Source organism: Martes martes (genome assembly GCF_963455335.1).
Source record: "Martes martes genome assembly, chromosome: 3".
NCBI lineage: Eukaryota > Metazoa > Chordata > Mammalia > Carnivora > Mustelidae > Martes > Martes martes.
The window spans coordinates 145927144-145944401 of record NC_137890.1 but is presented as its reverse complement, the minus strand read 5'-3'; the positions used below and the strand labels follow the sequence as shown (position 1 = coordinate 145944401).

The 17258-nt window shown below is 38.7% G+C and overlaps 2 protein-coding genes across 15 annotated transcripts in view; one reads left to right on the top strand and one right to left on the bottom strand.

Annotated features, from left to right (window-relative positions):
- PRPF40A (pre-mRNA processing factor 40 homolog A) overlaps positions 1-15966 on the bottom strand; it is a gene marked incomplete at its 5' end in the record, with an annotated part of 56918 nt that extends 40952 nt beyond the window's left edge. For 4 of the 13 annotated variants that reach the window (XM_080799707.1, XM_080799712.1, XM_080799713.1 and 1 more), the window contains 3 exons: positions 378-458; positions 13586-13717; positions 14840-15241. In XM_080799707.1, the coding sequence (XP_080655833.1) occupies positions 378-458; positions 13586-13717; positions 14840-15241 (615 nt within the window). Of the gene's footprint in view, positions 1-377; positions 459-12104; positions 12185-13585; positions 13718-14839; positions 15242-15860 lie in introns of those variants that run through there. The other 9 variants (XM_080799715.1, XM_080799716.1, XM_080799718.1 and 6 more) reach the window with 5 other exon arrangements.
- Positions 15967-16067: 101 nt separating this feature from the next.
- Positions 16068-17258, top strand: part of ARL6IP6 (ARF like GTPase 6 interacting protein 6) — a 36543-nt gene continuing 35352 nt past the window's right edge. For both annotated transcript variants that reach the window (XM_080799720.1, XM_080799721.1), the window contains exon 1: positions 16068-16602. In XM_080799720.1, the coding sequence (XP_080655846.1) occupies positions 16203-16602 (400 nt within the window). In that variant the 5' untranslated portion in view covers positions 16068-16202. The remainder of the gene's footprint in view (positions 16603-17258) is intronic.

Here is a 17258-nt window from a genome sequence, read left to right as displayed (position 1 = left end):
GCAGGCAGAGGGAGAGGAAGGGAAGCAGGCTCCCTGCTGAGCAGAGAGCCAGATGCAGGGCTTGATCCCAGGACCCTGGGATCATGACCTGAGCTGAAGGCAGAGGCTTTAACCCACTGAGCCACCCAGGCGCCCCTCTACTCTTATTTAATGTAGAATTAACTTAACAATTTAGGACATCTGTATAAATACAGAAAAAAATGTGAATGCCTATTATTCAAGAACTGAAAAGCCCATTCTAATTCTCACCTTGCATTACAGTACTCAAGACACACTTAAAAAGCTAACCTGACTGCCTACAAAATACATATATAGTATGTTATTTCATATGTAAAAGTAGTCAAAACATCAGAAAATAATTATTTTTACTAGATTACCGGTAAGGCAGGCTGCATGGAAGCCTGAGACATATGAGACATCATCATTCCAGGCATGACTGAAGACATCATTCCAGGCATCTAGAATAAAAGTAAAAAAAAGGTTACTATATAAAACCAAAGCATTTAATAGAACCTTATTAATCTATCTGGTTATCAAAACTAATATGTACAACTCAAGATTTAAACCCAGTGAACACTATATGAAATAGTATGCTTAGTAAGTGCTTGTTGAATGAATGAAGTATTTTATCAATGAGCTAGTATTTGTAGTAATTTATATGTACAGTTAAATTACTTCTAACAAACTTAAAAGTTCAAGTAAACTTTTGGTTTTTGTTATTTCCAAAGTGCTTTTGAGAATATTAATTTCCTTTTAATTTTAACTCATCACTCATGTTTTTCTCCCTGCTTTCGAGCAAGACAAAACCTTTTGTATTTCTCACCTTTGACTATTAATATCTGTACTAAAAAATCTTACAGCAATCTGGCTCTTTAAAAAATTAAGATCAAGGTGCTTAAAATTTGATGATTACAAAAAATATGTAAAAACAAACTTCAGACATAGATCTTCTATGTCCTCTCTTGAAAAACTTAATAAAGCAAACATATGAGTATCTGAAGAATAGAAAGTATTAGTTTTGGAGGTTAATCTAGTCTACCAATGACTGCCATCCAAATCTATGAATGAAACTTCACCACTAAGTATGAATAAAAATTAATCCAAAGGATTTTGACACAATACTCATCCATATTAGTACAATTCCACATTATAATTTTGATTCTAATATGAGCAAATCTAAGAAAAACAGGATGGGAATAAAAATTGTATACAATAATCGTAAGTACTGGGACAAGGTAACTGGGTATTCAACAGTTTCAAATTAAATGAAACTTGAAGAAACAGAAACAAACAAGCATATTGGTCAAGAGAACATATAAAGCCTACTAAAGGTAGATGAGAACACTTGAACGCTGAATTTTGTTATTTGGGAAAGTCGACTCACAAAGCAAAACCAGGCTAAAGTACCATTAAAATGAAGCAGCACTGTATTAGTGGGTTAAAAAACAAAGGTTTTTTTGTTCCTTTAAATATTCAATAAATTGCTTAAACATCATGAAACAAGAACCTGACAGAAAACATGTTATTACTACTTGGAATACATGATGAAACAGCAGTTAAAAAAAAAAAAAGGTACTGGGACGCCTGGGTGGCTCAGTTGGTTAAGCTGCTGCCTTCGGCTCAGGTCATGATCCCAGCGTCCTGGGATCGAGTCCCACATCGGGCTCCTTGCTCAGCGGGAGCCTGCTTCTCCGTCTGCCTCTGCCTGCCACTCTGCCTGCCTGTGCTCACTCTGACAAATAAATAAATAAAATCTTAAAAAAAAAAAAAAGGTACAGAATTTGAAAACAGAAGCACAAGCCTCCACCACCCTGACTAAAAGAATTAATGAAGTAATTTATACATTAAGGGAAAAAAACAGCAATCAAATGAGAACTAGACACATTCCCTCTGCTCTCTACTCTGAAAAAATATATCCTCACAACTGATTTTACTTTAGGCTAATAGCAAAGTAGGTGTGAATTCTTTTTTTTTTTTTTAGTAGGTGTGAATTCTTAAGGTACTAAGCAACTGATTATGGGGGGAAGCATGGTGAGCAATAGAGGGGATACAACCTGGTATTTAAAATAGCCTATAAAACCCAAAGCTGTAAACACATTAAAAAACTAAAATTCTAAATGAAATTAAAAAACTGAATTTTGAAAACTTGTGAAAAAAGTATTTTCTTAAAAGAATTAAAGATATTAAGAAAAGTGGGATAAAATCTCCAACATGCAACAGAACATTTCAACATGGTAGTAGTACAAAGGAATGTAATTTTGAATTGAAATACTCTGACTTCGTAAGACAGTGACCAAATCCCATTTTTAAAAAAGAGACAAAACCCCCTACAATATAGTAAGAATTGACTAGAAAAGGCGAGTGACAAACAATATTTGAAAATCATTAAAGATCAGAGTTTGACAGAATTCTCTCAATTGTTGTTCTTCCCCACTTCATATTTAAAACATCTCAAAAACCTGCCCTTAGCGTAAAACTCCTGGCTGGTTACAGAATGAGATTTAGCGTTTCGGGTTTCTTTCCGCTCCCCACCCCCCCCCCCCCCCCGCTCCCAACAACCAACTCTTTCTTCACTTTCTAATTGCTATCAGGGTTATAGTTACCTTTTAACTAAATAAGATCACCTAAGCCTCTTACAACTAGATTTTCTTTACATATTTCAAATAGGGATGAACAGTCAATGTTGATTTTGTAGCAACAAATACAAGCAGAGGAGACTGAATTGCTCTGGGACAGACTCACCAAACCCCAGCTTTGAGGGAGTCCTGCCAGCCCTTTTCTTTATGCAGTCTGAGAACTGACCCTAAAGGGACCACACTTGTCAAGGCTGAGGAGTGTCCAAATACCAGGGCAATGAAACACTGCAGCAAATAGTCTTCCCCAGAGGTAAAACCCGAGTCTGGGTCTTGGCAACTTCAATTCCCCAAATTCTGAGGTTGGCACTCTGAGCCACAACTCTATTTCAAAATAGGGTTTTTACAAAAAAAAAAAAAAACAAACAAAACAAAAAAAAATAGGGTTTTTACATCTGCAGAACTTACGTGAATGAGATTTAGTGTTAAATAAAAATCTAAATTCTCCCTCAATCTCTCTGTAAATTGAGGGGCATCAACTAGTTAGGCTTGTTCAACTGCACAAACACTGGAAAGATGTACAACTGATTATCTCAAAGTAAGTAGACTAAAATAATTTAAAACGAAAACTATGATACTAGTATGAAACTGTAAGGGCCTATTTAGCCAGAGCAATTCCATCTGGTTAGCTAGTTCAAATAGCTACTATGGAGTGAACTGTAATTCAATTGGCCACCTGTGTGTGGCCAGGCTCAACCACATGGCCTTTGCTCTATAAAAGTTAGTCAGCAAGGCAGGGAGGGGTCGCCCTCTCTGTAAGAGGCAACCCCGACTGGTCGGTTTGATTCTCGATGCTTGGCGCGAAATAAAGCTTTGCTTGACCTTCGCTTTGTATCAGTCTTGTTCTTTTGACCATGGACCCAACAGAAACCAAAGAACAAAAAAATAAATACAGAAAATGCTACATTCTTATGAGAAGTTACTACAAAAATCAGACAAATTAAGAGCTCTTCCAGAGGCCTGAGCATCACAAAAAAACCTGTTTCTCAAAGCCTGAAGAATACACTTTGTGGTAATGTTACTAGGATACATATAACATGGGGATACATGTTTCAATCCATCTGAATTCTTTCAGAGGATTTCGCGTTGATTTAGGCCAGTTACTTGACTGCACCATCAATATGAAACCACTAAAATTTTCTAAGTTATCCATTATTATTTTGTTTCTATACCAAACTGATCCAGGTTGCAAGCTTCTAAGATCTGTGGTTCAAATCCTCAGAAGTGACTTTCCCTTCCCTTGGCCCAATAATCAAAGTTGAGGCACTCAAAAGTTATTTTGTTGTCCCTTCTTGCATGGAAGGTTTACTTCTTGCTTCACATGAAGAGAATAGCCCCTTGGTCTCCCAGCTTTATCTGCAGAGTATTTTAGACTTCTCGTTAGGTTAGTTCTTTTTTCTCTCTAAGGGCATATAATATAACAGTGTCTTACATTCATAGCATCTTAAGTTCAATGAAAATGGGAAGTTGGAAGGAAGAAAGGAAGGAAGAAATTCTTAAAACAGCTGCTACAATGATGCCACTATAAATTCCAGAAGCAGATCCTTCTTAAAGCTACAAAGTGGTAGTTCATATAAGCTTAATGAGAAGCACACTAAAAATCACAGACATGTAGAGCTTCACAAATTTTCCATTTAAGCTCCTTTGGCAAATAATAATATTAAGTGTTACAATTACAAACTTTTAGTAGTTAGGAAACAGGAGAAAATGGGAAGGGTAAAACACATACATGAGACATAAGCTAAATTGTCTAAAATATTAAATATTTAAATTTTATGGACACTTTGGAAGTTTTTAAAACCAAAAAATAATTCAGATATACTAGTTGGTATACTTTATTCATAAGTTGCCAACCATTTCTCTGTGTATACTATATAAATTTTTCTACATATATTTCTATTCTTTTAATGATAAAATTTAAACCAATTACTATGTCTTCAGAAGGAATACCAATATGAAGAAAATAAAAAACAAGCAGAAACTAGGGAGCATTGCAATCTGCTCATTCTTAGCATCCCAGTTTGGAAAGTTCCTAATGTTAGATAAAACAAGTCTGCTTCATTTTTCACTAGATCTTTTTAAAACTAAAGGTAAAGTAATTAAAAGCAATGCTGTCAATGCTACAACACATTATGTCATACAAAATGGAAAACTAGCACAATCATTTCACGGTATCAAAACAAAAGTGAAGATTGTCACACATGGGCACTTTAGAAGTTCTTCTCTTCATAATTATTTTCTGAAGATTTTCCTGCTGGAAAGAAATCACACAACCAAAGGATCTTTGGCTAAATACAAACTTTTAAATTTCACTGATTTTTAAAAACCATTCTTTCTGCAAAGCTAAAGTTTCAAATCACCTGAAAAGTTTGAGTCTTGCCTTTTTACTTGGTTCCTCTTTAAGTCAAATTCCACAACTCAAATTACACAGAGAATATTAAGTCTAGTATCTAAAAACCACTTTCACACCACTCACTTACCTTATGAATGAATGCAAAAAAAAAATTAATCACTGAACTGTAAAAACGACATCTCTGAATGTAACTAGATATTCATTCAATTAGAAATAGACATCAATACTCCTGTTTAAAGCATATCCTTAATAACCCAAAATCAGTAGTTACATTTTGGGACTATCTTTAACCTTACTTCCTCTTCATTACAATTATATAGAAGTTCAAGATATTTATCATTTTCTGTATAACATTTAGATAAACAAAAAGCAGATATCTGCATACTGTTCCACATGAAACACAACCTTACCATTTAATAAGTTAATTGCCAGTATTCTAAAATACTTCGTTTGCTAAATACTCTCAACCTGGATGGTTTAGAATTGAAGTATACACTATTCCTTCAGATTCTAAGGAGGTTAAGCTTAATGATGTAATTTCATAATGCTATACAGGGAGGCAGTCCAGTACAGCCATTAAGCACACTCTAGAGTGAGACTATTACAATTCTTATCCTACCTTGGTCACTCAGCAGCTGCATGATCTTGGGCTAACTTCTTAACCTATCTGGGCCTCAATTTTCTCAACTGTAACACGGGGAAAAGTACCACTCACCTGTTAACATTGCTGTAGGGATCAAATGGGACGATGCAAAGAACAGTGCTCAATAAATGACAGCTGTTTTATTACCATTACTCTCCCTCAATTCAGATAATAAAGTTTGTCTTCATTGTCCCTTCTTTCATCTATTCCCTATCTATTAGATCGGCACTTAGGTTCTTTAAGAGCATCAATAAATAATGTAAAACCATCATCTTCAGTAGGAATCAACACATGTAATAAGGCAATCCCATTTTAAGCATCACATTTAATGCTGGCTCTGCAATGTCACTGGATAATTCACTTAATTCCCTGGGCCTTACTATTCCCACCTATAAATCAGACATTCATCCTCTAGCCACCCCTTTTTTAAGAGTCAGGAGGATCATATTCTGTAAGGTATATCCGTCTCTCAAACTTATACACAAAGACAGTGATAGAATTATAATTCCTTTTAAAACAGATTAGGTATCACAACTCTATTCCCTGAAACTTAAAAAAAAAAAAAAAGGCAAGTAAATAGTTTAAATTATTAATGATACTTAGCCCACTGTCTCTTACCAAACTCCAAACTTCTTAATGAGGTCAAAAAATATATAAAGAGAAAACTGCATATGGATAAATGACAAAAACGTAAAAAGAACTGAATGAAAATAAACTATGATTTTAATTTTTAAAAAACTCTAAACATAGCAAGGATACCCACAAACTGTGATGTTTCAAGTCATACAGGATTAGACTTTAAAACTTCCTCTAAAAAGTCACCTAAGCCTTCTGAACACAAGCCATCTAGGATGAAAGTATAGAGGAACATGACTGTTACCATCTCCTACTCCAAGTCCTTTCAACTAGATTCAGTTTTATATCTAGCTAAATCATTATATACTGTGTACACGAAAGTTTACTTTTCAGTTTCTTCTCAATTGTGGGCACCTTTGAAATAAGGAGCGTTCTCATTTACGTACATATCACTAATGCAGAGGGTAAGTATATGTACACAGCAGAAACTCAAATGCTTGTAAGTAGACAACTTTCTGTAGACAGTTCTTATTTCCATACATAAGAGAAAAATCTTCTATTATATTTGATATACGCTAATACGTAATGACCTTAAAATTACTGAAAAATAACCTTTCAGAGAAGTAAACTTTTTCTTTTATCACATGGCCAAGGAAACTATACTAAAGGCCATGTTTTTGAACAGAAACTTAATGCTCGTTCATTAATCAAAACATAATTTAAAAATCTTAACCCAAAGACATCAGGCCCCACTGAATAAAATTATGTTTGAATTATAGTGAGAACTTTGTTTTTTTAAGTCTAAGATCAGTAAGTTTTAAGAAAAAAAATCAAAGCTGAAGAAAAGGCAAATTATATTTCAACTCAGAAAACCCTGAGTTTTCTCACTCGCTGACATGTTTAGTCCTTCAAAAGACATAGCTACCAGCATCACTCAGATTTGGAAAAGATTCAGATTTCCACTTTGAGTGCACTGTACCAAGTGAAAAAGAAGCAATTAGAAGCAGATTTTCTTTAAAGCCCATTAGGCAAAAAACTAATTATCTTTAGTACTACCACTAACTACAATTAACTTTTCATTAATAAGCAAAAGAAATGTATGATTACTTGACTAGAGAAAGAGAAGAAATATAATAGAAGATTCATCTCCACAAAACTTCCAAATGTCTACAAATATCATGACTGCCAAATCAGCCATTAGAAGATGAGAAAATAAAGTTCAGCCCAGGCATGTGAGGGAATACCTGTTAAGTTTTCAGTGCAGGATATATACATTATGTATCTTAACACCACAGCCAACAGACTTAAATGCCTATTGACTAAAAGTAGTATAAAGGTATGGAGAAAGGAATAAGAATGAAAGACTAACAACTTCTATACGTAAGAGTAATCTACTCTTCCTTACTTAAAAAACCTTCACGACTTAGCCTTATCATTTCTCTGGTTAAAAACAAACACCCTGGGGCGCCTAGGTGGCTCAGGTCATGATCTCAGGCTCCTGGGATGGAGCCCCACATCAGGCTCTCTGCTCAGCAGGGAGCCTGCTTTCCCCTCTCTCTCTGCCTACTTGTGATCTCTGTCAAATAAATAAATAAAAATCTTAAAAAAAAGAAAAAAAACCATCCTAGTACAGAGCTGTGGGATACCACAGATAGCTTTATTAGCTACTGATACACAATCTTATGATGATTTTCAAAGATTTTATTTATTTATTTGACAGAGAGAGAGAGAGATCACAAGTAGGCAGAGAGGCATGCAGAGAGAGAGGGGGAAGCAGGCTCCCCGCTGAGCAGAGAGCCTGATATAGGGCTCAATCCCAGGACCCTGAGATCGTGACCGGAGCCGAAGGCAGAGGCTTAACCAACTGAGCCACCCAGGTGCCCCTCTTATGATGATTTTAAGTCACATCATAAGTATTTCTAAAACACCCAATTAAAAATCAACCCGTTAACCTGTAGAGATTTGTTCTCTTTCCTTTTTAATCCTGTTACTTACTGAATACATCCGTTGTACTCTATGGAGTGCTTCACTGTATCTGTTAATACTTATTTTCGTGTTCCCTTTTTCCTCCTAAGGACCAGACTAAATGGAAAAACAGCTTCAATACAGCATTTCTCCCAAAATGCTAATTCCATGCAACGTTAATTCCATGCAATGTGCTAGACAAAGCAAAATAAACACATAACAGGGGGGGTAAGGGAGCCTAGGGAAGTGGGGAAAGGGAAGATGGTTAAAAAACAAACAAACCAAAACCCCCCCCCCAAAACAAAAAAACAAACAAACCAAGTAACAATGAGAAAAACAGTTTTAAAAGGCTTCTGTGAGACTTCTCAGCATCCTTGGAATATACTGTACCCTGTGAATCTCAAAGGAGGAGAGGAGTACAGTTTATTCTTCCACACTTACACTGTCTTCTTAAATCTATCCAAATACTCTCCATACTCAGAAACGCTACTCTAGCTAAAGTTTTTTAATAGATGAGTTCATATTTAACTGTAATGCTACCTAAAGAAAATAGTATCGTTAGTAAATCTATCAAAATCTAACTACATACACAGCTTAGAAGTTATACAAACACATTAGATCTGGGTCAATCTATTTTTTAATAAGTACTTGCCTGGATAATGTAAACACATACAGAAATTTACTGAGATTCAATAATTATGAACAAATAACCTAAGAGGGGGAAAAGCCTTTTTGTCACTTACTAATGTCCAATTCAACGACAAGGATTCTGTAAATACCCAAAATAATGGTACTTCAAAAGCAACAGAAACAAATCAATTGGTCAAATCAGTCAAAGATACACCAATAGTATGGATTTCTGGAAGGCCTACATGCCAAATCGTCATTTCCCCCGAAGGTATGGAAAACATTTGTGGTAAAACTTAAAAAGACCATTACTAAAGTCAGACAGATAGAAATACATTTGGCTATAATTTAAAATAAATAGAAACAGGTATTTTTGCTTTATCCACCAAAAATTATTACATTTTATTTTCCATTTTTACCAAATTAAAAAAACAACTATAGAGAGGCAAACACTAAAAATAAGAACTAAGTTGTAGCACTGTGAAGTCACAAGTAACCACTGAAAATAGTCACATGTAACATCTACTATCTCCATGGCCTATACTATAGGAAAGACTATGTTTTTGTTTCATTCATTCAACAAGTATTTTACCGAGCACCCATGCTGTGCCAAGAACTGTGCTCAGCACCTGTGGACTTCTTATAAAGTACAAAACACACGACCTGCCCTCTAAGAGCTTACAGTCTATTATGTGCTGGAAAGACAGAGCAAATACACCATAAAACAAAACAAAACTAAATCCCAAAATAAGTGAAACAGAGTTACAGGTAAATTTCATAGGATTTTTTAAATTTGAAAGGGAGGTGTACGCTGGGCAAAAAAGTATGCTGATCTTCAGGAGAAGGAAGAACTTGAAATGGCAGAACTTAGGTAAGTAAAGTTCAGTTCATGGTGGTAGTGAGCTGTGGGTAGGAGAGCATGAACAGCACAAGCTCACTCAAGAACTAATATAATCAGTCAAGATCTCATAAAAAAATACAGACTGCGTTCAACTTAGGGAGAGTAAAGACATGAAGCTCAGAATTATGCATTGAGTTGTACTCTGGGAGATTCTTTAAATTGTGGAATTTAGACATTATACCTTAGGTACAAAAAAAACACTGGAGGTTCTTGGGCAAGGAGACAACATGCTAAAATCAAGAACTTGAGGGGCAGACTTCAAGGAAGAAAACCAGCTCAAAATTTGTTAAGAGTATCCTGGGCATGGGAGTGTAACTACTTGGCTCCAGATGGCAGAAGGAATAGAGTCAAGATCTGTTAAAGCCTGCCTCACTAATTTTAAGAACAAGAAAATCAAAATCATTTGTGAAAAGCATTCATTTACCAATTTATTGAACAAAGGCAAAAAAGTACTGCATGATTAGAATTAGGGAGGCATTGCTTAAAGAATTTTATGTCCTTATCAACCCATAAAATCTCATACATATCACCTGTTCTTAACAAATGATCTGAACTGAACCATAGGTTGTAAGAGCTAAAGAAGACTTTAAGTCTTTTATTCTACTTTTCTCATTAAACGAAAAATTAAAAAAAGAACGAACCACCTAAGAGGACTCTCTTGGGCTTTCAGTGAAGGCAAAATCACCTGTGAAAAAGGTAGGACTTGCATGCCCTTCGCATAGAAAGAACAACAAAAATTAGTAAGATGTGAAAACCTTTTAAAAGCAAAACATTCCGGGGCCCCTGGGTGGCTCAGTGGGTCAAGCCTCTGCCTTCGGCTTGCGTCATTATCTCAAGGGTCCGTCATTATCTCAAGGGTCCGGGCATCTGGCTCTCTGCTCGGCAGGGAGCCTGCTTCCCTCTCTAGCTACCTGACTCTCCGCCTACTTGTGATCCCTCTCTCTCTGTCAAATGAATAAATAAAATCTTAAAAAAAAAAAAAAAAAAGCAAAACATTCCTAAGTAAAAAATGGCCTCACATACAATCACATCTTAAGGCAAATCTCCACTGCAAATATTTGAGTATTGCCACCAAGCAAGGAAATTACTGTATTAAAACGGTTTTTTAACCAGTGATAAACCATTATTTAATTTCCATATTATTTAAAGTTTATACACCTTTCAAGGTCCCTCTCAAATATAAGATTCTATAATTCTGTAAAAGTAGGACAGCTTTCCCATATGAACAGAAGAGGCAAATTTAATCTATACAATAGATATCTGAGATAAACTTGAAATCTACTTTTTAGTAGTAACAGATTCAGCCTGAATTCTAAAAAGGGCACAGTAGGTCATCTTCTGAATAAAAACAAACCACCAAACTCCTTCAGAAAACCATAATACCCTTTTAAACTAAATAACTTGATGCATTTGAAAAATTCTGACTTCTGTATGTTGTTATTCTGCCCAGTCTGAATATTATTTTACAAACAAGTTTTAAAATTTCATGTCACATCCAGTAACATTTCAAAGACCAGAATCATTAAGCAAGTAAGACTGGCACCAATTTTCATTTTCAGCTGGTCCCAGAATGAGGTATTAATGTGAACTAGGCAATATACATGAAGGTTCCATAACCTTCAGTACCAAAGTCTAAAAAATCTGTAAATTGATTTTTAAAAATTGTATGGCAGAACTCTACCAACTTTGTGTCACTATAGGAACTATATAAGCACGCTGCTGTTTCTCATTAACTTCTGACCATTAATACCTCAAAGTGGATAGAAGATCAATTTTACTAACCGTCCACTTTTATTTTTAAGCAAGTTATTTACTGGGCTTTAAATTAGATTTCTAGATTACTTGAGTATATTTAAGTTATCCATGCCCTCCCAGTCAGTTACCAAAGCTCAAATAAGAATTAGTTTTACCAAGATTTGGGCCCCATATAAGTTGGATATTAAAAGGAAAAAAAGAAACAATCGAATTTTAAGGAAAAACAATGAAGATTTCCTTGGGACCCTAGAAGCTGGACTCTTAAGTCATTCATTCATTATCCTAATAGGAGCCAACAGGGAGAGAGAGACTTTTAAACATCTAAATAGTCAGGTACACTTAAAGATACATGGCATAAACTGGTCTAGGAAAAAGGAAGAAAACCACAAGGTAAAATTCAGAGTATTTCAACAGATGTGTACCAAATAGCAAGTAACCTTACTAGGAAGATGGTCACTGATATGGCTAAAGAGAAAGGGCCATAAAGGAAACTGTGACCAGCTTATGTCAATGAGATACATGAAAGTACTTTAAAAAAATAAATAAATATAATCTGCATTTTACTAGAAATGACTAGCTGGTGTCTTGGTTTGGTAGTGCAATAGCACCATTACAGCAAGGGTAAGCAGGTCAATCCCTTGCAAAACTTACCTTGATTGGCCCAATGGAAACAGAAGGCCCCAGAAAAGAGAGAAGCATCTGGCAGTAGCAAATTGTTTTATTTTATCTTTCTGTGGAAAGAAACTAATTTTAAATAAGAACCAGAGCATTTAAAGAATAAATATTTTTTAAAGCTCATTATCTAGTTAGAGCAGCTCTACTAAGAAAACCAGAAGAGCTCCTTGCTGCTTAGAGATGGAAAGAAACAGAAGAAGAATCAGAGTTGTTTCTCCATCACCTAAGGGAATTTTAAAACTTGTGTTATTCTAGAACAACAGAATAAACGGTTCTTTCAAAAACAAAAACAAAAACCAAACCCCAAAAAACCCCCAAAACTCCTACAGGGAGAATCTTTTGGGCCTGGTGTCTTTGAACAAAGATTTTTATACAAAATTAAGGGCTATGTTATAAATAAAAAGGAAGAAAATCACTGACATTAAGCCCTTCTACTCCTAAGTTTAAGTTCAAAGAAAAAGACACAAAGCAAGGTCCTTTCTCCACTACAATTTCACCAATAACTTAAAATATCAAGGCTTAAGTGATTATCAACATAAACAGTATTAATTAGCAAAAAGACCATACCTAATTGACTGGCTTTCCAATATATTTTATCAGCCTAAATTTTTGATGATTTATTGAGATAAACTGAAAGAACTCAGCCACCAAAGAATATGTGTATTACAGAACCTGACAGGGGGAATAAAATTATTCATGGTAACTGAACCTGTTACCTTTCTTGGATGCTTCTCTAGGAACTCAGTTCTACTGAATTGACTGAGTCAGCATTAAAACCTTTTGATCTAAATCACTCCCACAAAATGTCCATTTACAATTTATGCTGGGGATAAAAGGGACAGCTCAAAAGCAGGAGTGCAGAAGCAATAAGCATTAAAACAGAAACAAAACAGTGTAAGTGGAACGTGAACCACCTATTTGGCACTGTCCTATGAAGAATCAAATTAGAGTAGAATCTCCCTACTCTACCCCCACTGCACGCGCGGGCACACACACACACATACACGAGAAGAAGCTATTTCAGAAATAAACTTTATTCTAAAGCAAAGACCTGAACAACTGCTATTTTTAGATTCTATGCATTTATGTTGTCCATGGACATAAATTATGTTGACCTATAAAATAAAATTCACTCCTCAAACATTAACTTCAATTAACATACTTGGAAAAAAGAATGTTAATACACTAAAAAGACTACATGTACAGTTACTTGAAAAAAGAACTCTTAGTTTTGTTGTAGCAGAAAATAAATTTTTTATACAGAAAGCTTTTCCTTACATTCAAAATTTGATTAGTGTCGTGACTCAACATTTGACTTATTTAACAATATTATTTTGACATAAACTAATTCTTAAACAGCTACAAATAATGACCCAGGTTTTGAAATCTTGACACAATGATACCACAGGCAAAAATAAACAACAAACAAATACAAAATAAAACAAAAACATTCTTACTTGTCCCATTGGTGGCCCTCCCATAGGGGGCATCATTTGCGGCATCATTCCGTGAGGTACAGGAGGCATATTCGCTCTCTGACCCATAGGGTGCATTCCCATTGGGGCATAATGCATGCCAGGGTGCCCCATCTGAAAAACAGGGACAATTTAAAAATTAGCAAGTAAGAACATATGCTTCTCAAAAATCTGATTTCCACGTACTGGTTATGTGCAGTGCTTTAATATTAGATGAATGTGTGATTCAGTTACTGGGTTAGCTTATACTTCCTCGTCTTAAACAAAATGCACTACCCACCAGTATTCATAATGTGCTTGCAACTGACCAAACTACAGAACAAAATAGGAAAAATTAAGATAATTGCTGGACAGCTAGAGTATATATTTTATTTTTTGGAGCAGCCTGCTTTAATCAGTTAGCTTACTAAACCTGAGAACATGTGAAAACCAACTTAAAAACTGTTATGGGTGAAAAACCACAACTCTGTTCTATTTCACACAGCAGATAGCTAGTTAATATCTTAACAATAACTATTCTTAAATTTATTTTTAAGTTAATTTTAAACTCTGAAACGAGGATTTTCCAAATTATTTCAGATAAGAGCTGGTCTTAACAGAACACAAACATTATGGGTACCCAGGGACACTTAACTCCTAACATATGAACATAGTACTTCCTAAAAGAATCTTCAGGACAAGGAAAATTACCTCTGGAAAAAAAAATTTTTTTTTCATACTAAGATCTATCACTCAAAGACCCTAAATACAAAAAACTAACACTTCCATTTTAATTCCCTTTTAAAAGACAACTGTTTCTTTACCTTTGTGCCCATTGTTCCAGGTCTTAAAACCAGGTAATTATCCCCTGCCAATCTTCCCAGCTGTACCCCTTGCAACCATCACTACTACTGGTGAAAACAGATTTTGGCAGTCTCTTTCAAAGTCTACATAATCAAGTTTCCGCCTCCCCCTCCCTGCCACAGCGGGCCTACCTCTCCAAAACGCTCACCCCGCCCAAGGCCCAGCACCTCCACCGCGCATCTGTCTAGGCCAAGCCCAGTAAGAACTTCCAGGGACACACATTCTTCCCTTTGTGCATCCCCACTCTCCAATTCTCTTCCTCGTTACATAGCCCACCATCTCGAGCTCTTTCTTCGTCCACTCTCATCTTCTTCTCCTTTCGGAAAAAGCTTCCTGCCTCTCTGACTTCGTTTTTCATTGTGCCGCTTTCCCCCTGCTCCACCGATCCCTTACCGAGGGCCGTCTCCTCAGGAATCCGTCAGCAGAGACCCAAGAACTGGAGCAGAGGCTTGAGCCGGACAATCTCCGCTCCCCGTCCCCGGGACCCCGAGAAGGAGGATGGCTCTCCATTTCACTCACCATGAGGCCTCCACGCTCCGCTCCCGTCCCCGGCCTCATCGTCGGGCTCAGACTGCTCCGCCGGCGGCCACTGCCGCTACACATACCAACAAGAAGCGATCTGAGTGGCTGGCGCCCGCTGGGGCCAAAGGTTAAAGGCTGCCCTGCGCTACGGGGCGGGATCAGCGGGGCCAATAAGCTGACAGGCTTCCCCACTGTCCAATCAGAGTGCGCTGCCGACACGCAGCTCTGCGGCGATTCGCCCCCAGCCTCAGCCTCACTCGGCGTCGCCTGCATGGACGGGGGGGAGGGGGACGGAGGAAGTTTCTGCGCCTCCGCCGGGAAAACTCCACCAACTTTCCCCGGGGAAGGGAAGACAACGGTGTCCCAGCTTCCCGAGCTTAGACCACCTCACCCCGTAGGGGGTGGGGCAGTTGGGGGCCTGCCACCTTCACTCCCTCCGCCCGAGTTACGTACGCCCCACAAACCTGAGGCTGCCCGGGGTGGGGTGGGGGTGGGGTAAGCAGCTTCTAGCGTTAGCGGTGGCGGGGGCCAGGCGCGCGCGCGCGCGGTGCTCGAGGAGAAGAGGGGGCGGGGAACAGGAGAGGAGGTGGGGGCTCCTTAGGCGAGTGTTCGAGCTCCGTACGCACCAGCTGGAAAGCCCGAGGAGGGGGCGGGAAGGAGGCGTGTCAAGCAGGGTGGAGGGAAGTTGTGATGGGGCGGGGAGAACAATGCCAAAGGAAAAGAGAGAAGGGCAGTTAGGCAGGGGATAGCGGGGCCAGAGAAAATAGGAGCGTATAGCAGAAGAAGGGAGAAAGCAAATCGATTGGGAAATGTGAATCCGAGGGGTATGGGCGGGCGCTAGGACCGGGCGTCGAGAAGATGCGGCTTTGGTGCTACCGGGGCGCGCGCTTGCCTGAAGGTGACGCGGCCGTGGCGGAGGTCTCTGGCCGGGACGAAGCACTGCAGGGAGAGGAGACTTGGCTACCTTTAGCCTCCGCTCGGCTCTTTCTGCGCACTTCTCTGCTTCCTTTCCTTCCTACTGAGCTGGGGTCGTGCTCTGGCCCAGGGGTGCCCAGCCTTTCCTTAGGTCCCACTGCACCTTCCCCGCCCACTTGCGCACCTCTGCGCCCCCCTGCGCGCCGGTGCCGGGTGGTGGAGGCTATGGGGGGGTCTGGCCGCTGATTGGCTGTTGCGAGCGCAGGGCGGGGCGGGTGGGAGTCTCTCGACCTCCGCGGGCCCGCTCGTCTTTCCCGCCATGTCGTTCGTGGAGGGCGGGCGGCGCTCGGCTGCTCTGCGCCGACGCCTCGACACCCCTGTCACGTTTTCCCGGCCCGCGTTTTCCACTTTCACTCAGGGGGATAGTTGGGGTGAGGGTGAAGTGGACGAGGAGAACGGATGCGACCAAGTGGCCCGTGACCTGCGGGCGGAGTTCTCGGCCGGGGCGTCGTCGGAGCCTAGAAAGGGCTCGCTATTCCGGCGGGACGGGGACGGGTCTCCAGTTCTGCCCGATAAGCGCAATGGCATTTTCTCGGCGGTTGCGGACGGCGGAGCCCAGGCTCAGCGGTGGCCGGTCCAGGTCCTCTCAATTCTTTGTTCGCTGCTGTTCGCCATCCTCCTCGCCTTCCTCCTTGCCATCGCCTACCTGATCGTAAAAGGTACTGAAGCTCCGGCGTTGAAAGTCTCTGTCCAGAGTAAAGTTGAGCTTGGACGTGGGTCTTGCCTTTCATCTGTCTCCTCCCCATGAAAGGCCTGGAAGCTGGGAGTGGCTTTCACCCGGAGTCCTCACTGGCACCTTTCTTTGCTCATCTCCTTTTGTTTTGTTTTGTTTTCTGAATGGTGGAGGACCCTGGTGCAAGCTTAGGAGATCAGTTTTCAGAAAGGGTCTTGATTAAATGGGTATTCTTGAAGAGACAGTAGTCAGTGAACACTTGGGGTGAAATGTTGACAAAATTAAGCATTATGGAATACAACAGTCATTAAAAGAGGGTGGAAAGTGTGTGATTAAAATAGGCTATACATATTCAAAGAATTTATTTAATCCACAAATGGTTAGAGGTATGCTCTTCACTAATTTTGTACACGCACAGAATTCCAGAAAGAACGGATTTCCATCCCACAGCCAAAAGTTCTACTTTTACAGGTAAAATAATTAGCACTTCTTGATTTTGTATTAGGTTTTCAACAGAGTGTAGTGGTGAAGTTTTATAACAGGACCTGAATAACCTATTCTCTGATTATTAGTTTTATTTTCTTGAGTGTGAAGTTTAAGTATCAGCCAGATTGGAATAGAAAGAGATGTGCTGTGGAAAAA